This window comes from Chelon labrosus, assembly GCF_963514085.1.
Source record: "Chelon labrosus genome assembly, chromosome: 3".
NCBI lineage: Eukaryota > Metazoa > Chordata > Actinopteri > Mugiliformes > Mugilidae > Chelon > Chelon labrosus.
Window position 1 is genome coordinate 30,255,278 of NC_140339.1, and position 12,869 is coordinate 30,268,146.

Here is a 12,869-nt window from a genome sequence, read left to right on the forward strand (position 1 = left end):
GCTGCGCAGTGCAGCCCTACACAGAGCGCAGGTGGAAGGGAAGAGACACGAGCTGTGCCGAGCGAAGGGAGGTCAACACACGGCCCAACTGTCACCGTCTCGTGGTGAAGGCAAAGAGAAGACACCGCACTTCAAGATCCTGACGATGCTGCACACGAACAACACGGCCAACCCTGCTTACTGGTCGCACTTTGATTCCCACAACCGGAGCATGCCGGACAGAGCCCTCGTCAGGTGAACGCCAGACAATAGTGTCCGCACCTCTACTATGCAGATACTACTACTATACAGAGTACATCTGATTACCCAGATTACATCTGATGATACATTTTACACGATGGCCAGGGGGTGAACGACCCTGTTGCTGCTGTCAACAATCTGTGAAATTAACACAACAACCCCCTGTATCAAGTTAAAATACCTGGGACCTGAAGAGGCCTTCTTTCTGCCCCCCATATTATCTCCCCCCATTTGTTTTACTGCTCTCTTTTTTAGTTTTGCACACATAACTGTGTGACCTAAATACACTAGATACCCTCTTTTATAGTGACGTAGTGGGAGTGTTCAAACTACCATCTGTGCCATTTTCTTGTTGTTTTGTGTGCCACCTTTTTTCACGTTGTCCCTCTCCAGTCTTTCGATGTCCTCCATTTCCTGTGCCTTCTTCTGTGTCTGTTGTAATCTCAACAAATGCCTCATTGTTTCTGCATCTTCCTGTCACAATGTCACCTGATATGAGAAATGTGAAAAAAGTTAAGTTTGGAGACACAGGTGACTGTTGTAACACTGGCAATGATACAGACAGAACGCAGTGGTTGAAGGATAGAAAAGAATTTGCATGTATACACAAATATTTCATGTAATATATCATTCCTCATTGTCTCAGCCAGTGGAAGGTGATAATTAATTAAACTTATTAAAGTCAAAGAACAAATCACTATTTTACAAATTTTAGTGAAGAGTTTTACCAAGTATTCAAATCTTGTCTTTATAAACAATTAAAAGTGACTGTGTGTCTTTGATTCCCTGTATTAAGGAATTTCTTACTTTTCTGTGAGCTGATCTCGGTGCTCCTGCTGATGACGGTTCTGTTCCTACGAAACCTGACCAGCCAAGTGCATATTCTGCTGTCAATCAAAAAGAAAAAAGCAGATAACACATTTTTACAAATGAAAATAATGTTGTAAGGGACAAAAAGTGAATTAGCATCCTCTGTTTACTTTCAAAGATTCACATATTAGCTTAATGTTATTTGGAATGTAACTGGTGAGAAAGGCATTTCACATAAGATTATACACGAAAATGTATTGTGCAATAAACAAATGCACATAAGAATAGCACCAGATGCTATATTTAATTAAAACATGATTAAATAACCATTATTGTTGAAGACATCTACAACATAAACTGCAGAGGATCACAAGTGAAGACAACAAGTATTTCAGTCAATATAATTTGGTTGTACTGTAAAAAAACGCTATAAAAGCAGTCTGTTTTGTGGAAATGTAGCATAGAGGACAAGACAAGCAACATTTACAAATGAAAATAATGTTGTACAGGCCAAAAGGTGAATTAGCATCCTTCGTTTACATTCAAAGATACACATATTGGCTCAGTTTTATTTAGACTTGTGAGAAAAAGTACGTCACATGTAAACAAGCTCTAAAGCAAGTAAATGTAGGGTTTAGCCAGTTGAAAACAGTTCTATTAAAGACAAAATAATAAGTTTTCTCAGTGTTTGTTCAGAGTGGTCTCACCTCTCCAAAGGTCGATGTGGAAATGATGCAGCATCGTGTTTCTATGACAACGGAACACAACAGAACATTCTAGGGATGATGTTACTATCACGTTTAGTTTTGTGCATGTTTCATTGTCCAGGAGTTAGTTGTGTTACTTTTCATCCTCATGTACCTGCCAGCATTTCACCTAGATGCATCAAACATGAAATAAGACAACATATGGCAACAAACACACAAAACCATTAGTCCCCCATTGTGGGACAAATGAAGGTTTTCTTATTCTTATTCTTATTATCATGACATTATTATATCCACATTATTTTAGTTAACATGCTGATCAAAAATACAGTATTTGGTTGAACTGAGTCAGTTTTTTTTCAGTGGGATGGAAAGAAAGGTTTTTATTTACAAATCCATTCTCGGCATGATTCTTACATATTTATCTTCTCTTTTAAGCTTGAAATGTTGAAAATACAGTATCTGTTTTAAGGACATTATGACCACCTTCCTTCCTAATATTGTATAGGTCTCCCTTGTGCCTCCCAAACAGTTGTGACTCATCAGAGAATGGACATGGTCCTTCTGAGGGTGTCCTATGGTGTCTGGCAACAGAATGTTGTTAGTGGGGGCCTTTGGGTCCTATGGGTTGAGGGGAGGGGCCTCTGTGGATCCCACAGATACTTGATCAGTTTGGGATCTAGTTAATTTGGAGGACAGGTCAACACCTTGTGCTGTTCTTCTTTGATGTTGATGTTTCCACACATTGCTATTGGGCAGTGAACATTGTGACTGCAAAGCTCTTTGAGTACCAGTAGGTTGAAAAGACCATTTACCAATCATTTACCAAAACCTGAGAACACCAGAGGATCTAATCTGGCCTGTGGCATGAACTCAACTGTAGATGAAATACTTATTCTGCTCTAGCTTGTGTGATCATGACAGTTTGAAGCTGGATGAAACAAGCAACGCCACCTGCTTCTTAACTGAGCTTATGCCTAACCTTTTAACAGGTTATTGCAATGTGCATTCATGAGTGGGTTTAAATACTCTTGAGCAATTCTAGTGTTTTATTATAATTATTATCATTTTAATCATCGTCCCCATGAGGCAGGATCCTCTGCATGGCGCTGTGATCCTCCAGCTGTGTTCACGATCACCTCCGAGGTTTTCTGGTTGTTGTGCATCTGGTCTGTCTCAGCACAACCCTTCACCAGCTGCTGGATCAGCCCTGTGATGGGCCATCTTGGTGCTAGTGAGGCCCTTCACTGTGGTCTCCATGTGTGAACTCGATCATGTCTTTAGGAACACCGTCTTTAACAAGCTAGGATGTGCTGTTGCACAAGTCAAAAACAACGATATTGTTATTTGGACACATTAATTACATTTCTTGTTCTTATACTGAAGATGAAATGAACACACTGAAAGGAATTGAAATGTCAGCCTGTTATAAACTGAGCTGGATGTCTTAGTTGAAGTCCTTAAAGGTGAGTGCTGAAAGCGGTGGGATAGTAAGAATATTGAATCACGCTGCGGCAAAAACTCAATAAGCAAGATCTATACCTCCTGTTCTATTTACATTCTTCTCTGCGTGTTATTCCTGCCATTCTATTTCCTCATGTCTTCTGCTTTTCCACACTTTCCCACCACAACCACCGTATAGACTCCTGGGGGCTCCTGTCTCCATCTTCCTTCATCGTCACTACGGTCACTTTTCGGACTCTAACTGCCAGAATACCTTGCTTGTCCACAAGAAATGTTAATTCAGCACTCCCACCTGATCTCTCCTTATTCAATTACATGAGCAGACAAAGTATGGTGGTTTGGTTCCGATGAGGACGGACAACATGAAGCGGAGTCTCAGATGCATTAAGATGATAGGGACATCTCCCCCAGGAGTCTAGACACTGCTGGATGTCAAGGAGAGCTAGCAGATGGCTAATGGAGGCCTTTGTTGAAGACTAGTAGACTGATTAGCTCAGAGTGAGGGCAAACAGATCATAGGACAAGAGTGCCGACCTTAACGCTGACTGGGGACAAATCTCTCTTATTGAACTCTTGTACAAGCTTGATTTATTAGATAATGTGAGGATAAAACAATGATTACCCCCCTGGTTGTTATTGGGAGAAATTGAGACCAAATCAATGATTTATCTGTACAAATGTTCTCCTCCCTAGTCATGAAACAGCTCCGTGTTCTGTTTATTTTAAAACGAGCCAGATCCGAACGATGACAAGCTGCCTATTTTTATGATCCATCTACGGTGTGTCAGTTCAGTGTGTTCTTCACCTGCTCTACCCCACCCCTGGAGGAGGCTCATGTGTTTGAGGAGGACAAGCAGGCAGTGTGTTCCCCGCCTGGTGGAGATGCATCGTTTATTTTCATAAGCCGTGAAATGTTTGGGCTCGCTGGTAATGTATGGAAAATCGTTCATCATATGTGATGTGGGATATGCAATGTTTTTTTGTTTTTTTTTCTTACAGTCTCTTTACACAACATCATTACAGGAATGTGGACAGGATTCATCTTTAAACAAGGCCTTGAAGGAATTTTCTTCAAGTAACTCACAGGGCACCTCATTACACTGCTATGCAAGGCTATATGCAAGGTTAACATTTAATTAAATCTGTTGGACACGCAGGGAAAAGAATTCAAGTGCAGTTAAAGCAGGGCTATGCTAAGCCTCCTTGAGAAGGAGTTGGAAATCAATTGTGGTATATTGTACATCCTGCATTCTATTCAGACACACAATATGGTACAGGGCAGTGAATGAATGGGAGACACACACCTGTGTATGTATATATGGTATGTATATGTATATGTGAGAGATGAAATGAGAAATACAATAACCCCAGGCTCAGAAGTGCAGCGGTAAGCCTTCCTAGTACCTCCTGTTACTCCACACACACACCACACCACATATTCTCCCTTTGAAAGAAAAATAATCCCATTCACTTTTACATATAACCCTGACTGCACAAGCAGGGAAAAAAAAAAATCTTCTCAGTCTATTCATGTCTTTACAGGCTCAAGTTTTCTATCTAAACCTTTTAACGGGCCACCATGAAAGTGGAGATCGGGGATGGAGGGGGGCAGGGTGAGTGGCTGAAGAAATACTCTAGCATTTATTCAAGTGACTCTTGCACCAGTCTGCTTTTCAACTTGGTCAATGGTTGATTCTCAGATTCCCTCACTCTATGAACCTTGTTTTGTGTTACAGTGAGTGAAAAGGGAAGAGGATTGTCAATCGCATCCTGGCTGAAGCTAGTCCTGATTGGGCTCAGTGGGAGTGAGGTGAGGGTTATCTTTAATGGCCCATCTTTCTACAGCCTCAGTCTCTTGCTTGGGATGACAAGACTTTGAGAAAATGAACGGACAAACGTGACCTCAGTGTATGTGTACCCACAAGCAAATAGAATATGGTCATTAAGCATTTTGTTTTCTTCTCCAATAATCCCTCTTTCACAGAGTCCAGCCAATTTATTCTCCTAAATCTCTTTGATAATCTGCAGGGCCTTCGTGTCAGCCCATGCACATACACACTCTCATTTACCTTCTCAGTACCCTCAGCGTTCTCCCACTTGGCCAGTTTGCTGTTTTGAGGCAGCTCATGCAGAACTGTTTGTGAATGTTTTTGATTCGATTTTTTTTTTAATGTTGGTGGGGCTTTGTTTTTAAGAGAAAAGTGCACATTTATAGGATAACGTGAGGCACGTGTGTATGGACTAACTTGAGTAGGACACCACACCACATGCAGCTAGAATTTTTCAAAAGGAATCTTTCAGGCTTGTTCCTCCAGTTCATAGGCGTAATAAACAATGATGGATGCATGTGAAAGAAAACTGACTACAAGATAAATATCACTTTACAGATGCCACATCGTTTTGAATTGACCCTTTAAAAGAAGAAGGTATCAATTTACTATGTATACAGTACTTCTTGTAAATACTCCCTGAACATGCTGCTTACCAAGTCAGTGTCCTCCTTACATGATATATCTTGGCTTTCATTATTGAGGTCAACCCCTCTGCCTATAAACATTACTCTCAAGCTTGGGTTTCCCAATATTTGACATTATTTAGTCTTGCTGAGTGCAGCAGATTTGTAATAATCAAAATTGTTTAAAAATCATTGTTAGTATTATCTGCTAGTAATACTCATTTGCCTCACATAATATTTCCCCTAACCCTAACAAGAAAAAAAGAGTTGGCAACCCACTGACACAATCACCAAAGCACTCAGTGTGGTTCTTCAGCTGAGAGAGCCCTCTGTACTGATGGTGAAAGAGGGGCTGCACGAGGAAACTGCAACAATAAAGAGATGTGATAACATTGGCTGGACATTCTCATAACTTTTTACTATTCGTTCATCCAGAGAGTGCTCTCCTTGTCATTTTATTCTATCGGCCTGCAAAACCCGACCCGCTTACACCCCATCATGAAACTCTGCTCTAAAATAAAAATGGACATCCTGTTAGAGCTCTGTTTGCTCTTTGTGACCAACAAACAATCCATACTGCTCACAGGATCCTACGAGATCCCTCATCATCAGGTCGCAGACTGCACCGTCCAGGTTGCAGGGCATAACTGGGGCGGCTGTGGCTCAGTAGGTAGAGCGGGTTGTCCACAAACCAGAGGGTCCCCCCCGGAATGTGCCACATGCTGAAGTGTCCTTGAGCAAGACACTGAACCCCAAGTTGAACCTGAGTTGGTGTGTGAATGTGTGTGTGCTTGTGTGAGCGAATGGGTAGATGCGTCTGTGACTGTAAAGCGATTTGAGTACCAATAGGTAGAAAAGCGCTATATAAAAGCAAGGCCATTTACCATAAAGAAGGACAGCCACCTTTGTCTCCACAGCAGTCCAAGTCCTGAACTCTGACCCACCTCTCCTCTAGCATCATATTGATGGCACAGTGGAGTGGTGGATAGCACTGATGCCTCACAGCAAGAAGGTTCCGGGTTCGAATCCAGGCCGACTGGGCCTTTCTGTGTGGAGTTTGCATGTTCTCCCTGTGTCTGCGTGGGTTCTCTTCGGGTATTCCGGCTTCCTCCCACTGTCCAAAGACATGCTGGTTAGTCCTCCTTAACTAGCCTGGTATTCTTTTACAAAGCCTCTGTGGAGGGTTTCTTGAGAAGTTACCTAGAACACACAGTGATAGACACAAAGCTGCAGGGACTCAGAGACAGAAGAGAGTGGAAAGTGAGAAGTCTTGTTTAACCATCAGACATGCATTTTTCTGAGCAGAACCTGCATCTTACCACTGAATTCACAGAAATATCACTTCCTCACAAGGAATTAATCACACGGGTGCACAGAACGTCAGATCCAGTTTCAGTGTGGGTGTTTTCTTACTTCATGTCCCTCTGAAAGACTTCAAGTTTGACTGCATTTCAATGGCATCATCTACAGTCTGCCTCAGGATGCCCACTTCCCTGCTACAAGGTAAATAATCTTATCCTAATGTGTTGAATAGATTGCATTGTTTATGTAGAGCAGTTGCTAATAGACAAGGGTCCACTTTCTTTTGAAATGTGAGGACAACGCAATTAAACACTGGAGACCAAAGAAAGATGAATCAGACAATCTCTTTTAAGAAAAGAACTCACATGCTTGGGTCATCTTAAAAAATATCATATCCCATTCCAATAGCTCCTAACACAGACATTGAACTTCCAGTTACAAGCCTTTTCATCTGTCTCGAAGACATCACTGAATGGACAGGAATTTTCTTCAGCTAAATGACAATAAAATGTATTACTAACTCAGCAATTATGTTTATTTGCTCTTGCTCTGCCAGTAGCCTTGAAACAAATGTTATCTTCCAAGGTCTTGGGAATAGTAATGCATGTTTTTCTTACCTCCATGCTTTTATTATTATTATGTCTCGGCTGGACAGCTAGAAGCCCCTCCAACCTTACACATTTACAGCTGCTTCAAAATTCAGAACAATCCAATACAAAGAAAAGACAGCACAATACTCCAAATCTGGCTCACTTGTACTGATTACCAGTGAAGAACAGAAGCTGGCCACACACCATGTTTTAAACAACGTATTTGTTGTGACCTTCTTGTATTATTGACTATATTATTATTTTAGTAACTGAGTAGAGGTGTGGGGCAACATGAAGATGGGCAACACAAAACTGTTGGAGCTTACAAAAAGAGTAGCAAGATTTACACATGAATTTAAAGAAACAAACAAAAAGACTGCAAAATTAGATAAAACAATTAGATAAAACAGTGATGTCCAATATAAAACTCTCTAGAAAAGGATTCATAAAGAGGTCTACTTGTTTATGATACTTGGATATACACCAGTCATTCATAACAACGACCCTGAGTGGGCAATCTACCCTTTTCCGACTGAGGACCATGGCCTCAGATTTGGAGGTGCTGATCTTCATGGCTGGCGGAGTCCAACCCTCAGCGGGAATAGGTCCGACTTACTACCGGCTACACGGACCAAACTCGCACTCCTTTGATACAGGGACTGAATGGCCCTTAGCAAGGGGCCATCCACCCCATAATCCCGGAGCACTCCCCACAGGATGCCTCTGGGCACATCGTTGTAAGCCTTCTCCAAATTCACAAAACACATGGGGACCGGTTGGACAAATTCCCATTTCCCCTCCAGCACTCTAGCAAGGATAAAGAGCTGGTCCATGGTTCCACGGCTGGGACGAAAACCGCATTGTTCCTCCTCGATCTGAGGTTCAACCATCGACCAGACCCTCTTTTCCAGCACCCTGGCATAGACCTTGTCGGGGAGGCTGAGGATTGTGATCCCCCTATAGTTGGAACACACCCTCTGGTCCCCTTTTTATATTAAAAATATTAGGGTTTTTATCTGCTACAGATTCCATTTTCTTTATTAGATAGAAGGCAATTTGTTTTGTATTGGGTGGATGGTGTGTTTTTTTAGCTATAGCTACCATAAAAGTGGTTGATGATCTCTGAGCTGAACACAGTTCAACTTTGCAAACCACAACAATGGTCTAAAAAAAAGAAAAGAGCTGCAAAGTTAAGGTGATAATACACATTTTCAAGAGCAGACATTTCCACACCGTAAAAATAAAAGGTGTAATTAATCACATTAATTAAGGATGGCTGCAATTTTTTACAGGGGGCTAATATCATGCATGGCTCACTGAGATTGTGAGACATGATTAGTGTTAGGCTGTGACTGCTGTTTGAAAGCTCTATTTTCTTGTGTGTGTTAATCAGCCCTGAGAACTTTTCCAACATAAGGTGAAGTCTATTAATTCAGTGAAAATATAAACCCTTATTTTGTTACTTTACTTTATTGGGTGCATTTGGTGAATGCTACTTGACTGGCCTCTTATATCATGTACTGACAAGTATATACAGTATCACATTGATGTCCTTGGTTTCTGTCACATTATCAAATACACCGATCAACCATAACATTAAAACCACTGACAGAAGAAGTAAATAACACTGACCATCTTGTGACAATACAATGTTCTGCTGGGAAACTTTTGGTACAGGCACTCATGTGGATGTTACTTAGACATGTAGCACCCACCTAGACCAGACCAGGCACCCCCACCCCATAGCAATGACACTCCTTGATGGCAGCAGCCATCCCCAGCAGGATGCAGCCTGACACAGACACACACACAAAAACAGTTTAGGAAAAACTCAAAAAACATGATGAACAGCACAAGGTGTTGACCTGGCCTCCAAATTCACTAAATCCCAAACTGATCAAGTATCTGTGGGATGATCCACAGAGGCCCCTCCCCTCAAGGCCCCCACTAACAACATTCTGTTGCCAGACACCGCAGGACTCCCTCAGAAAGCCCATGTCCATTCTCTGATGAGTCACAACTGTTTGGGAGGCACAAGGGAGACACAATATTAAGAGGGTGGTCATAATGTTATGCCTGATTGGTGTATATCCAAACATCATAAAAAAAGTAGACCTCTTTATGTGTCAGTAGTGACTCAGTAAGCTCCAGTCTCTGTTTCACGAATAAATTGCTTCGCTTTCTTTGTGAGCTGAAAGCTGAAAATCTTATCAGATTATCCTATCTTGCATGTCCCTGAATCATTTTCTAGAGATTTCTACATTGGACAACACTGTTTTATCTAATTGTTTTATCTAATTTTGCAGTCTTTCTTTAAATTCATTTTACGCGTTTTGTGTTGCTCATGTTCACATTGCCCCACATCTCAACTAAAATAATAATATAGTCAATAGCACAAGAAGGTCACACCAAATACGTTGTTTAAAACAGAATTATTCTTTCACCTTTGGTTATAATATCATATCAGTTTTATAGTCATCTTTTTTAATTAGAAATTATCGATGAAGAGTTTAGGTCCCAAAAGTGAACCTTGTGGGACACCATAGTCAGTCTTGAAATTAACAGCAAACGGTCCATATTGTTGTATATTGTTTATCAACAGAGTACACCATAGTATTTATTTTTATTTATTTATATTTAGTTTAATTATATTTTTTATTTCTTACGAGCTCACGCTTTTATTTTGAAGGCGGGAACTCATGTGTTCCGGTGTAATCCCACACAGTGCAGCACGAAGCTGACCGATGAAATGTAACGGGAGGGGAAAAGAGAGGAGAGGAAAATGAAAGAGTGAGGGAGATAGAGAGACGTAGAGAAAGAGTGAGAGAGTGGGAGGTAGAGGAGAACTGTCGGACCGTCCTACCAGCCGCTGCTGTAGAGGAGGGTGAGGCTTATAAATGTACCGTTGGCTCGAATCGTATTCGTCTTTGTTGCTGTCAAGACAGAAAGAAAGTCTGGCGTCCATAACGGGAGCGCGCCTGCCGCCTTTATGTAAAATCCACATCCATTAAAATAAGGCTGTAGTTTTGTGTGTCCGCGCTACACAAAAGGGGTTTAAGCCTTCCTGATCCTACTTCATCGTATTCCGTGTCTCACTAATTGCACCACTAAAATATCCCTCATGATATCTTGTTAGGGACATGTGCTGTTGTGTGTGGCGTAGAACATCATGCGGTTTGAATACGTTTGAGTAAACGTGGTTTACCTGTAATCTGGTGTAGATAGATGGATTTGATGTTTCACGTTATTCTGGCAGTAACGTGACCAGGAAATACCACCGTTGTGAACAGGCCTGTCCTCCCCATCTATCACTGAATGACAGGCTGCAGACAACAGTGGTGCATGCACGTCGTTGTTTGCTTTGGCTGAAATCACTGTGTTTGCGACAGTGTCCTCTCTTGTATCCGCTGATTCGTCAACCTTATCTGTGTGGACAATCAGACGTATTCCCCCTGTGTCTGGCGGCAGTACTTCAACATGACAGCCCTGCGTCAGAGGAAGGGCAGCAGGGGGAAGGAGCCCTCCCTTGGTGCTGAGTTTCAGACCCAACAGTCCAGCTGTTGCACCGACCACCATCCAGAGAAGACCTTCCATGGTGAGTGAGTCACCCTGCCACCTCGCTTGTTTTACAGGTTAGAGGTCAACTACTGGCTGCTGAAGAGAACAGGTGGTATGAATAACATTAACAGGGGCTCTGTTTAAGTCAAGTGTCCCAGTAAACCAGCAGTTCTCTGGCAGGAACCATAAAAGGGCCACAGTGGCCCCGTTCAAACATAAACATTCGACTTGGCCAGTCCGAATGCAAGTAGCCAGCTACTAGTACATGTGTTCACACCTTAAAGCGTTTCCACTTGTGCTCTCAGTCAGCACTTGAGATCCAATCTCAGTTACACAATCTGCATTCAGATAAATTGTGTATGTAATTAGCTGATCATTTAACGGTTGTGTGTTTCTTTAAGAATGAATGAGACAAAAATGTAGTCTGAGATTGGATCACTCCAGTGTGTTGCCAATGCGTCCTGGGGGCGTTCATACCTGTACTCAAAGCTGGCCACTTGGGATCCGATTTCCCAGGACAGATGTTAATGCCAGGTCCGAACAGGGCCAGTATGGAGTGAGAGTTGAATGAATATGATTTAAGTTTGGGGGTGTGGGGTAGGGGGAATCAAAGTAGGCATGGCTAGTGCTATCATGCGCGCCATACTGAAATTCATAATGGATCTTTCATTGTTGTCTGTGAAGGTTCTCAGTCATCCAGGTCATGGTATATCCAAAAAAGCATTTAAAAAAACACAACTGGACTTTTTTTGAGAGGTCGCTACTGAAGAAGCTACTCAGATGAGTGGTGAAACGTCTTCTCAAAAAACTCTACAAGTCCAGTTGCCTTTTTTAAACGCTTTTTTGGATCTTTCTTAATCCAAATAATGATGATAAACCATAAAACTGGAGCAGTGGTAAGCTGTTACAGTTAGGGCTTTTCAACCCACAGAAAATTGAGTCTTGACCCAAAATAAGTTGCTTTGGCACCTAAAACCCCATGACAACCAGATGCCGATCAGATCCAGAGTGGAACCATGAACACATTTGTGTTATGAATGAGTGTGTACTAAAGCTGTAGAAACAAATAAGTGAAAGAAGTGTGTTGACCGGTTGTCTGAAGAAATCTTTAAACTTTTAATGTCATTATGTGCATCCGCTGAATTTCAGCAGGTGTTCAAAAGCCAAACTGGGTCTCTGTTTGTCAGGAAGCCCTAAGTTTGACAGTGAAGCCGCCAGAATGCTTCTTCCGAAATGCTTGTTGGAGGTTTAAATAGGAGTCCTAGTTCCACCACACTTCTCTGAAGTCAGATTAGTGACAACTGCATCCAGCCATTTAAGTAACTTTCTAAAACCAACAATGCAACGTTCACACACCCAACACACAGTGGTTGGCCAGCTGTGCGAAGATGACAAAGAAGTCAAAGCTTTTTTTGCTAGGCAATCCGACTCAGGTATTTCTGTCACTTTTCTGACAAGTTTCTGAGAGCAACATGAGTGCCTACCAGCAGAGGCTGACTGAAAATGTGCACTGTTATCTTCATATTCAAAAAATAACCCTAAAGCAATTTATGAAGGATGGCTTTTCATGGCACCCTGCAGTGTGGTTGTTTGGAACAAGTAGAGGTTAGGTACTGGAAGAAATTGTATAAATTAGTTTTGTCTTCTCATGACCTGACCTTGAGCCAGCACGTACAATTCCAAACACCAAGGCGGCTTAATGGAATTTAAGCACAAGTAATGTTTTCCGTGCATACGGTTCTT

At 41.8% G+C, this 12,869-nt stretch overlaps 1 protein-coding gene across 1 annotated transcript in view; it reads left to right on the forward strand.

The window, feature by feature from the left end:
* The first annotated feature begins 10,812 nt into the window (after positions 1-10,812).
* dpy19l3 (dpy-19 like C-mannosyltransferase 3) overlaps positions 10,813-12,869 on the forward strand; it is a 47,271-nt gene continuing 45,214 nt past the window's right edge. The window contains exon 1 of the mRNA XM_084541344.1: positions 10,813-11,163. Within this exon, the coding sequence (XP_084397470.1) occupies positions 11,046-11,163 (118 nt within the window). The 5' untranslated portion in view covers positions 10,813-11,045. The remainder of the gene's footprint in view (positions 11,164-12,869) is intronic.